We start from the raw sequence: 11758 nt of genomic DNA on the forward strand, positions 1-11758 counted from the left end.
CATCCAGAACAAGAAGTTGTTGGTAGGTTCTGGGAAGTGTGAAGATGGGGAGAGTGGGGGCCAGGGAGAAGGAGAACCATTTCTGGCTTTTCATCTGCTTTTGATTGCCTAGAAGGGGATCCTGGGAAGATGCCCTGGGGCAGCTCCTGAAGAGTGCTTTGTTTGTACATGTGCCTGACAGATAGTTTTGTATCCAGAGCCCTAAGTCATCTGAGTCTCACATCCACTCAGGCGCTCTCTTCCCCCTTTCTCTAATGTGTCTCGTGGTGATTTGTACTCAGGCCGTCTGTGGATCACTGGGTTTTCTCTGCTAACATCGGAATGCTTGGGCTTCCACAGTGAGTCTTCTGGGTCCCCTTCTGCACACCTTTGATGACATGTCATCCTTTATGTCCCATCAGCCTGAAGGACAAGGGGTCTTCACAAAGTTTGCGGAGAGATGCCAAAATCATTTCGTTCCATGTTTATCATGAACTTTCGAAGGCCCCTCAATATCAGGATTATTCTTTTACATGTTGTTTTCTCTTTTTTCTCTAAAATACCACACGTGCGTGCAGAAGTCAAGAACCAATAGTTTCAAGCAACAATAAAATGGCTTAATGCTATTTCTCTTTACTCATAATTTAAAGTTGTATTTCTTGACCTTACAGCAGCACCTCTCTAGCTGGAATCTTTTAACTTTCTACTTTGATAGCGACCGCATTCTCCCTATGCATGAGGGAAGCCACTGACATATGACTAGAAGCTGAACTTGATCAAAAGGCTCTTGGCCAAAGGAAAGAGGGTTTGCTTGCGCAGGCTTGACCGAGGGAGTCACCATGGGGTCCAAGCTTCATTTCTCCTTTTATGTAAAATCATGTCCCCTTGGTGTGATTGCTACTTGTCAACCAGCCCGAGTGGGGATTGTAGCAGGAAGGAGAGGAATATATTTTGGCTAGGAGCCCTGGTAGTGTGGTGGTTACACGTGGAACTGCAATCCGCATGGTGGGAAGTTCAAAACCACCAGCAACTCCTTGGGAGAAAGACTGGGCTTTTTCTACTCTTGTAAACAGTTACAGTCTTGCAAACCCACTGGGGGCTGCTGTGACTCAGCCTTGACTTGATCAATGGTCATGTATTTGGTTTGGATCTTTCCTTGGTGGCCCAGAAGAATTGCAGGCTTTATAGAACGCATTTACTGCTCTTGAATTTTAAAACTGTAGATACAATAGGACTGTGTTCTTAATTTCTCAACTAGAAAATTGTTCTCAATGGCCATTTCTATAGGGACTGAACGTTAAATCCACATACATGTTGTTCTCCTGGGGGCAATCATCAAAGCAGAACAATTAATCATTAGATTATCTTTTGTACAAAGATACCTGGGCCCTTGAATACAAATCGTAATCGTGCAGTTACCAAACTTTCAGTTGGTGTGCTTGCTATAATTAGTGTGCTTCTGTAAATTAAGTCTACTTGGAATCTGCATCTTGTTCACTGAGGTCAGTGAATCCCCACAAAAGCACCTACCACACACCACACACCAGTCCTTCTATTCCACAGACCAACAAACATTCAATGTCAAGACCATGGTGTGAGACAGATCATAACAAGTTAATTCTGACTCATACTAACCCTATACGACATAGTTGAACTCCCCCACCCCTGCCCCCATGGGGTTTCGAAAGTTGTAAAATCTCTGTGGAAACCAACTACCACATCTTTATCCTTTGAAGTGACTGGTAGGCTTGAGCCCTTGACCCTTTGATTGGCAGCCAAGCCCTTTAACCACTGCACCACAAAGTCAAAATCCACTGCCACTGAATTGATCCTGACTCAGAGTGCTTATATAGGGTTTCTGAGACTGTAAACGTTTACAGAAGCAGACAGCCTCAACTTTCTCCCAAGATGTGGTTGGTGGCTTTGACATGAATCCCACAGGGCCATTCGAGCTCCTTAGTACAGCACCAGGGATTCCTTACTTAACCCGATAGCAGCTCCATTGAAGCACTGCTCACAAGTCACTAACTTATAAAAGTGTGTCTTCCCGCACTTCTTAAACTTTTGTTGTCGTGACGAATTGTTTGACTTTCCCCAATCACAAATCTCATACTCATCATGGCATATACATTTATTTCACTCAACCAATATGTGTGCATCCCTTACTATGAAACAAGCCTGGTATAGAAGCCAAAGGTGTTTTACAAAGCATTCTTAGTACTTCCTGGAAGTGAACCATCTAACATTGCTTTTCAAAATAGAGTACATTTAATTCATTTTATTTAAGAAGTGGTACTACAGAAGTTTGCAGTACCCGTGGAAATATAAGTTACTGTGTTAGTCTTGGTAGACTAGAGAAATGAATTCATAGACAAATGTGTATGAAAGAGTTTTATATACAAGAGCAATGGAATCTTGTGCAAATTCCCCAGCCCAGCTCAGATCAAGTCCATAAGTCCAATATGAGCCCATATGCCCAATACCAATCTGTAAATTCCACTTCAGACTCACAAAGCACACGCAAAGTCACCTAATGCAGGAAGATCACAGGCCAGTAGGTGCAAAGTCATGTGGATCCAGTGGTGGTAGAAGCATCTCAGTGCTGGCAGGTTCTCCACGTGGCTGCTCCAGTTCTGGGCTCTGGCTGCATCAGTGTCGCCATCAGGTTCTTAGTCAATAATGTCTTGCAGAGTGAATCTATGTGTCCCGCTTCCAGTGAACTATTTATCTCTTTAGAGCCTCCAAATGAGGTCATCAAGCTGCAACCTGATTGACAAGCTAAACTCAACCCCTTCACTCTTGTTTTGTTTGTTTTTTGGGGGGGGGTATTAAAAATCATTTTATTGGTGGGCTCGTACAGCTCTTATCATCTATACATCCATCCATTGTGTCAAGCAGATTTGTACATTTGTTGCCACCATCATTTTCAAAACATTTTCTTTCTTCTTGAGCCATTAGTATCAGCTCCTCATACCCTCCCCACACCTCCCTCATCAACTCCTCATCCCCTGCTGCCCTCCCTCCCTCATGAATGCTTGATAATTTTTTTTTTATGTCTTACACTGACTGATGTTTCCCTTCACCCAGTTGTCCATCCCCCTGGGAGAGGATTATATGTAGATCATTGTGATTGGTTACCCCTTTCTCGTCCCACCTTCCCTTTACCCTCCTGGTTTTGCTATTCTCATTATTGATACTAAGGAGTTTATCTGTTTTGGATTCCCTGTGTTTCCAGCTCTTATCTGTACCCATGTACATGCTCTGGTCAAGCGGGATTTGTAAGGTAGAATTGGGGTCATGATAGTGTAGGGGAGGAAACATAAAAGAACCAGAGGAAAGTTATATGTTTCATCAGTGCTATACTGCACCCTGACTGGCTTATCTCTTTCTTGTGACCCTTCTATAAGGGCATGCCCAGTTGTCTACAGATGGGCTTTGGGTCTCCACTCCGCACTTCCCCTCATTCACATTGATATGACTTTTTGTTCTGTGCCTTTGATGCCTGGTACCTGATCCCATCAACACCTCAGGCTGGTTTGCTTCTTCCATGTGGACTTTGTTGCTTCTCAACTAGATGGCCCCTTGATTATCTTCAAGGCTTTAAGACCCCAGACAGAATCTCTTTTGATAGCCAGGCACCATCAGCTTTCTTCACCATATTTACTTATGCACCCATTTTGACTTCAGTGATTGTGTTGGGAAGGTGAGCATCACAGAATGCCAAGTTATTAGAACAAAGTGTTCTTGCATTGAGGGAGTAATTGAGTAGAGGCCTGATGGGGTGTCATGCCCTGGCCCCAAAGTCTATTTTTGGTATACCTCAGGGACTTCATTGCTTTGTTCCTCTTACTGCTTTGTTGCATGCCCTTAGCATTTCACCCTGGTTTCTACCCCTTCACTCTTAAGTCTCAAGTGTACAACAGATTATGTAACTACCACAGTTACCAATCAAGATTTGGAATCATTGCCTCATAATCAGATTTTCAACCAAACATATCTAGGACAGAAAGATAAAAGCCTGTCTCAATTTGCATATCAAAACAATGTCTTTAACTCTGCAGAAGGGAGTCATGATCATCTGCAATTATCATATGCTGAATGTCACCTGGAATAAAATTTGTGTTGAGATATAATCTGAATTATTTGTTCAGTAAGTAGGGAATTATTCTGGGGTTTATTTGATTACTTTAAGTCTCAAAGGTGAATTCTCCCTACCATGGAGAATGCATGCAATAAAAAAACTGGAATGGGAATGGAATGGGAAGATTTTAACAGTAAACCCATTCCTCATTCAAGGAATTTCCGTAGTGCAGTGTTTCAAGTGCTCGTCTGCCAACTAAAAGGGCAAGAGTACCAGTGCACCATCCACTCCACGGCAGAGGGCTGTGCAGGGTGCTTCCATAAGGATGCTCCGCCTCAGAAATCCTCTGGGGCAGTTCCACTGGTCTGACACGAGGGCTGTGTCATCATTGGCTCGTCCTCAGTGGTTTGGGTTTTGAGTTCCTCACACAAAAAGTTGTGATGGAAGGAGGTTTGAGGGCTGCAAGTCACCCATGAGTCACACTCATTCACACTCAATGCCCTCAACTCTTTGTTTCCTACAGAACGGTTCAACGTGTACCTCATGCCTACACCCAATCTGGATATTTATGGCGAATGTACCATGCAGATCACTCATGAGAATATTTATCTCTGGGATATCCACAATGCCAAGGTCAAGCTGGTGATGTGGCCTCTCAGCTCATTGAGGAGATACGGTCGGGACTCCACGTGGTTCACATTTGAGTCGGGAAGGTGAGTGCTCTGGCGATCGAGTGTGAGAAGTGGGAACAGGCCCTCTTACAAGGAAGGTTGTGACCATTGCTGCGCTGGCTTTGTTTGAAGGGGTAGAAATAACCAGAGGGGCCATATCTTTAGATTTGTGGTGATAACCTGAGTCAGGTTGGGTTCATGGTTGGTATGAGAATGGCCTCGTTCACAATAACTTTGTTCTGTTTCACTGACACCAAACTAGTTTCATAATTATCTCAATTTACCATTTGGGGCAAAGCATCGCAATACTTTCTTTTGGTGTGTCCTTATGTGATTGTATTCTTAGGAAATTCAATGTGTCCTTTCTTTGTGTGAAGTTATTTTTACTACACCTGACTGCTTGTTGGAAGTTTATGCTGCAAATTGGGGTTTTACTTAAAAATTGTTGCACATATCTGGTTACATTTTCATTTCTGATCTGATTGTCCCATCTCATTATGGGACCCTGCTTTCCTGCCCCCAGAGACCTTGTTATCTTTGGGTTGTAGCAAATGCTGACCACTGATCTCAGAGAGATGATATATGTATATGAGGAGACTTCAGAGGTTTGTGGAAAAGCTCCACTTTTTCCTTCCAACTTCCCATAAGCTTTGGAAGTCTCATCCTCCATCTGTTCCTCCCTTATCAACCCTACCCTAATCCAGCATTGCTCCTTTATGCTAACAGTAACATATTGACTGTTGTGCAGTAAGGAAAGCTGAGGTTTGAAAGTAAAACTGCAATGATTATGGGTTACCTTGACTGAGTGGGCAATTATGTAATGAAGTAATTTGACAGATAGGTAACGATGCTGCTGTCTTTTGTTTTGTGATCTGATGTGGTCATCCACCATGTTCTCTGACTGTGCATAACGACTGGTCTTTGGCACTTAACCATGTGATGCGGGGTGGGTGTGTGTGTGTGTGTGTGTAAAATTGCTGTTTTCATGATCCAATCAATTTGGCGGTTGCAGGTAAAGGTGGCCTCCAGGATTCCTCTCAGTTCAAAATGTAAAGTGCGTTTGTCAGAGAGGCTCCTCAGGTCTTTGTGCATCTAGTAATGCTTGTCCATTTTCTTTAAAATGTTCAATTCTATCTTATTTTCTCCCGTTCTATCCAGGACCATACATTTTGGCCCTGGTCAGAAGCATCTGTAATTACAGCTGCGTACCATCTAGTTCTGGTCTCCGAATGGGTGGAGCTATGGTTTGTGTATCAGGGGTCCTCAAACTACAGCCCGTGGGCCACGTGTGGCCCATTGAGGACATTTATCCGGCCCACCAGGTGTTTTTCCCCCTTGCGTTTTTTTCACTTCAAAATAAGATATGTGCCGTCTGCACAGGAATTTATTCATAGTTGTTTTTTTTAACTATAGTCCAGCCCTCCAATGGGTCTGAGGGACAGTGAACTGGCCCCGTTGAAAAAGTTTGAGGACCCCAGAGAGTTGGTGCTGTAGACCGTTTTCTTCTTTCTTTTGCTCCAGATGAGTACAGACCAGTGATTGTGCTCACATACTTTTAAGACCCCAAATGTTGCTTACCAAATGAAGAGATGAGAACCCAAGCTCTGTGGACTTTGCTCTGCCATTAAATGGAGCTTTCCTACAGGACTGTGGTCCACAGACTTCACGGGCAGCTAACCAATGCTGTGAGGTGTGTGATTATGCCTGGGAGTTGATGCCATGCTCCTATGTGCGTTATTACATGTATAAGTAGATATGCATCACTTATAAGCATCTATGTAGATATGACTTTAGATAGTTGTATGTATGCTCACATAAATACTTTATAACATGCATGCATGCATGTGTCGGTCTAACCACTCACCTAGATTGTTTGGGTTGTTACATTGAATCTGTCACAGCATCGACCAGTAATGTCGGTCTAGTTCTTGGTGTCATCATTACTTTAAGGTGAGCTCAGTTCGCAAGCATTCAGTGGTGCCTTTGTGGCCACCTGAAGTCAGAGTGTATTATCCAGAGTGTGATTCTCCACTCCCCGGGAGCTGGTCCCCAGCAAGTAAGGTTGGTTTCTGTGAATGCATATACTTGGTTTTGCCTTTTTATAAAAGTGGAACCACACAGTATTCGTCCGTTGGGTTAACTTATTTCACGGAGCACAATACCCTCTGGGTTCATCCATGTTGAAAGATGTTTACCAGGTGTGTCACTGTGTTTTATAGCTGTATGGTACTTCGTCATGTGAATAGATCACGTTTGTTATCTTCTCCATTGATGGGCACTTAGGTTGTTTCTGTATTTTCCCACCATTGTGAATAACGCTGCACTGCACACTGGTGTCTATGTCTCTCCAAGCCACTGCCATTAGGTCTCTTAGGGCGTCGACCTAGGAGTGGGGCTTCTGAAACATTGTCTCTTTACCTGGCCAAAGGCCAGGTCATTGTTACATTGTAGTCATAGCATTTTCTTTCCCCAGCAGCAATAGATAAAGACGTTCAGTCTCCCCCAATCCTTGCCAACCTGTGTGTTTTTATAAGATAATTTCTAAAGGAGTTTTATATAAAATTATTTAAATAGTAATTATGATATTCATTTGCAATGATCACAGAAGTATTGGTAAACCCATAATTTACAAAGTGTGTAACTCACTTTTAAAAAAAATCATTTTATTGGGGACTCATACAATGCTTCTCACAATCCATCCATCCATCCATTGTAACTCAGACTAAGCTTGATGTGTGGTGGCAAATTTATGGGTTTCTTGATTTTATAATATGGTTGAAAGCCTTAAATTTAAAAATGAGTGCTTGTTTCACAATCTTCACTCACCGACACCAGGTTAGACAATTGCAATCGCTGCTGTTGGGTGCCACAGAGCTGGCTCTGTCCTCGGTGACCCCATGTACAACAGACGGAGACACTGTCTGGTCCTGCACGATTCTCGCAACAGTGTCCCAGCCCATTGCTCCAGTCACTGGGTCAACCCATCTTATAAAGGGCACATGTAAGGCACTTTAGAGTGTATTAGCATCGTTGCTTCTAAGGAGCATTTTATCTAGACTGCTTCTATGCGTGACTTATTCATTCTTTTGACAGTCCATGGTACTTTCAATAGTCACCCACACCACAATTCAAATGGATCAGTTATTCAATGTCCAACATTCATATGCATGTGAGATAATTGAAAATACCATGGCGTGGGTCAGGTACACTTTAGTCTTCAAAGTGACACCCTTGCTCTTGAGCACTTTAAAGAGGTCATGTGTAGCAGATTTCCCCAATGCAGTGTGTCCTCCGATAGCTCGACTGCTGCTTCCATGCGCATTGATGGTGGATCCCAAAAGAAACCAAACTCACTGCCCTTGAGTCCACTCTGACTCCCGGCAACCCTGCAGGACCCGGTAGACCCGCCCCTCTGGGTTTCTGAGACTGCCACTCTTGATAGGAATAGAAAACCTCATCTTTCTCCCTTGGCATTACTTGTGGTTTTGAACCACTACCTTTCCAGATAGCTCAACGTGTAACCACTATGCCAACAGGACTCAAGCAAGATGGAAGACTTGACTTCAGTCTTTTCTCCATTCTTCGTGAATTGTAATCCATACAGAAGTCTGTAGTCTTTAATCTTCATCAGCAAGGACTTCAAAAATCCTCCTCCCATTGAGCAAGCAAGTCTGGGTCATCTGCATGGCCCAGATTGTTAGTAAGCCTTCCTCTAATTCTGCATCAGTGTTTCTATACTCCAGTTTTTTTGATTATTTGCTCAGCATACATATTGAAAAAGTATGGTGAAAAGATACAACCTGAGTGCACATCTTTCCTGATTTTTAAACATTATAGCAATAAGCAAGCCACCACTATGTCACAAACTGACAGACCTGAGGGGAAGACTAGAGCCGCCACTAACCAATTACCCTATGACCAGTTGTCAGACCCACAAGATATGACTGAACTTTGGCGGGGGTGGGAGTGGGGTGTCTCTAGAAGAGTGTGCAATGCATTACTCATCACACAAGGGCCATGATGATCACATTTTGGAAATGGATCTGTTGTCTTCGCATGCCATTTCAGTCAGCTTTCGTTGTATTTGATGCAGCAATGAAAAGCCCAAAGCTGGCAACTTATTTCTTACAGAGCTGCCTGAAAACCAGTTGCCGTTGAATGGGCACGAATGGGTGTGGGAGGAGAAACGTGCCCCAGGGCTCATCCACGGCTGGCTCTTTGGAAGGTGATTAGGGCTTTCTTTTGAAATGCTGCTGGCTATACTCCCACCTTTAGGTCAGCAGCAACTGCCCCCTCACGCACACTCTATTCAAGTTTAGATTTTAATAAAGCATATCCATTTAGGACCTTTGAGTGGGTGATAATGTTTTTAAATGTTTCAGGTGCAGAAAAACGAGACAAAGCACCCAGGGCTGGAGTGGGTTCCAGTCTGTCTGCACGGTGGTGGGTGGACAGCTTACACACTGCTTGTGCTCCCTCCCTCTCCTTTAGCTCCTGACCAAACCCATTGCCATCAAGTCTCCTCACCGCCTGGCGATGGCTCTACAGGATGCAACAGACCTGTTCCTTCACTTTCCCACTGCTGTCGGTCTTTATGGGATCATGCAGCAGCTTTTTTTTTCCACTGGGAAGGTGGTGGGCTTGAACCACTTACCTTGCGGTTAACAGCTCAATGCTCACCTGACAGCACCACAAGAGTTCCTAATTCCTGATAGGCAGGGTTATTGCTTGTCTTCGGGGCAACCCACCTGGATCCTTTACTGTCTCAGAGACCCCATGTATGACGATCATGAGTCAGAAGCAACTAGGTATCAGGAAGCTTGGTTTTTGGTGGCTCTGTGTTTAAAACTCTCAGCTTTTAAAAAAAGTTGATTTGGGACATGTAAAGATCAACGAAAGCTTCCAGATACGAGCGTGTAAAATCCATGCTGCATGTTTTATTGAACTTCTAACATGGCATCTATAGAAATGAGCTGGACGATGTGTTCCTATCACTTAGCTGTGCCCCCTGTGAGCTCTTCCACTCCCCTTTGAATGCCCAGCAACTGAAGTAGCTGCCTGCTCCCCCTTTTCATTTGGCATGTATGTATGCATCTGTACATACTGTAAAGACAGCACTGTAAAATTGTAAATAACAAGAAGTGTTCTTTTTTTCCTGGATAGTGTTTATCCGGAATATTTCCTCACTTTGGCCTGGTAGTGCAGTAGTCAAGTTAACAGGTGAGCAGTTTGCTCCCCAAGGCATTTCTTCTGGGAATGAGATGAGGCAGCTTGTTTCTGTAACAATAATGGCTTTGGATGGTGCTCTGTATGATAGGGTCACACTGAGTCAGAATTGACTCAATGACTATTGATTTCTGTGTTTATTTTTCAAAGCCTTTAGAAGGGGCATGTGGAACTGTGTTAGTCCGGGCGGACTAGAGAAACAAAATCATAGACACTGAACTGTGTATAAGAAAGAACTTTATATCAAAGAGCAATTGTAAATTGAGAAAACATCCCAGCCCAGATCAAGTCCATATGTCTGATATTAGCCCATATGTCCGATACCCATCTATAAATTTATCTTCAGACTCACGCAACATATGCAAGGATGCCGAATGCAGGAAGATCACAGGCCAGTGGGTGGAAAGTCTTGTGGATCCAGTAATGATGGAAGCATCTCAGCACTGGCGTGGGTTTCCACATGGCTCCTGCAGCTCCAGTGGTCTGGCTCCATCAGCATAGCTTCATGTGGCTTCTCAACAGGAATCTCATGCAGAGAGAGCTGTTTATGTCCATTGTGCCTCCAAATGAGGTCATCAAGCTCTGACCTGATTGACAGGCTAGACTGCACCCCTTGACAAGTTGACAGTTTATGTTACTGCCACAGGGACCCCTAGAGGCCTAGTGGATTATGCTTTGGGCTGCTATAACCACACGGTCAGCAGGATGCTCCCATACAGAGTTATAGTTTCCGATGGCCACAGGGGCAGTTCTGTCCTACAGGGCTGCTATGAGTCAGAATTGACTCCAGGGCTGTGCGTTTGGTTTGTAAGGTCAGGTACTACTTATTTAACACTGTTTTATTTCTAAAGACCAAGATTTCTCAATAATCATGATTTTTAATAATTTTGGTATCTAGCAGAGAGAAAATAGAAAAGGTAAAAAATCTTCATGATGTTTCATTATTTTAGGAAGGGCTTTTTTCCCTCTGTGACAGAATAATTTCTTAGAATCTTGGCCCAACCCTCCATCCCTTCAGATCTCGGCTCTGTGTTAATTAGATGGCCTGGGAAACTGGAGTTCTCGGACTCTCTGTGTTAGGTGTCCCGGTGGCTCGGGTTTAGGCATGGGACTACAAAGGCAAGGTGAGCAGTTCAAATCCACCTGCTCAGTGGGAAGAAACTATGGCTGCTGACTGTTCCTATGAAGACTTACTGCCTGGAAACCCTATACATGGTTACTGAGTCAGAATTTACTCCAGGGATGTAGGCTTGGTTTTTGGTAGGTAGAGGTGGGCAATTTGAGCCCACCATCCACTGCTGCTCCATAATGCACCTCAGTGAGGGGCTAGGGTTGTTGTGACTCAGAATTGACTCAGTGGCGGCGAGTTTGGTTGAGTTTATTGTAAGTGCACCTTATAGCATGTCCTTAAGCAGGCAGTGAGAGTCGAGCCTCCATAGCTGTGAATCTTATGCTGGCACTGTTTGATGTGCTCTTTAGTTGTACTGTTTCAAGGATCAAGGAATGTTCCTGGCCCCTTTGCTGCACAGCATGGCAATGTCGAGGTGGGACACTCTCGGTAAACTCAGGTTGTCCTCTGCTACCTAAAAATCTTCCATGCCTGTCTCACGCAAACTCTTAGGAGAGACGAGAACTGCCCCTGTGGGATTTTGAGACTACAAGAGTAGAGAGCCTCATCTAGTGGCGGTTCTGAACCGCTACCTAATGGAGTAAGCCAGTACACCAGCAGGGCACAATAGAGTGAGCCTCCTAATGTACCATGTGGGATTCTTTAGGTACAAGTTCCCTGGGAAAATCAGAG

The 11758-nt window shown here is 44.0% G+C and overlaps 1 protein-coding gene across 1 annotated transcript in view; it reads left to right on the forward strand.

Moving 5' to 3' along the window:
• The window catches only part of DOK6 (docking protein 6), a 172990-nt gene that overhangs the window by 128153 nt on the left and 33079 nt on the right, over window positions 1-11758 (forward strand). Inside the window, exon 5 of the mRNA XM_045296075.1 lies at window positions 4584-4773. Within this exon, the coding sequence (XP_045152010.1) occupies window positions 4584-4773 (190 nt within the window). The remainder of the gene's footprint in view (window positions 1-4583; window positions 4774-11758) is intronic.

Source organism: Echinops telfairi, unplaced genomic scaffold (genome assembly GCF_000313985.2).
Source record: "Echinops telfairi isolate 266 unplaced genomic scaffold, ASM31398v2 ScPeMD7_7400;HRSCAF=8409, whole genome shotgun sequence".
Taxonomy (NCBI): domain Eukaryota; kingdom Metazoa; phylum Chordata; class Mammalia; order Afrosoricida; family Tenrecidae; genus Echinops; species Echinops telfairi.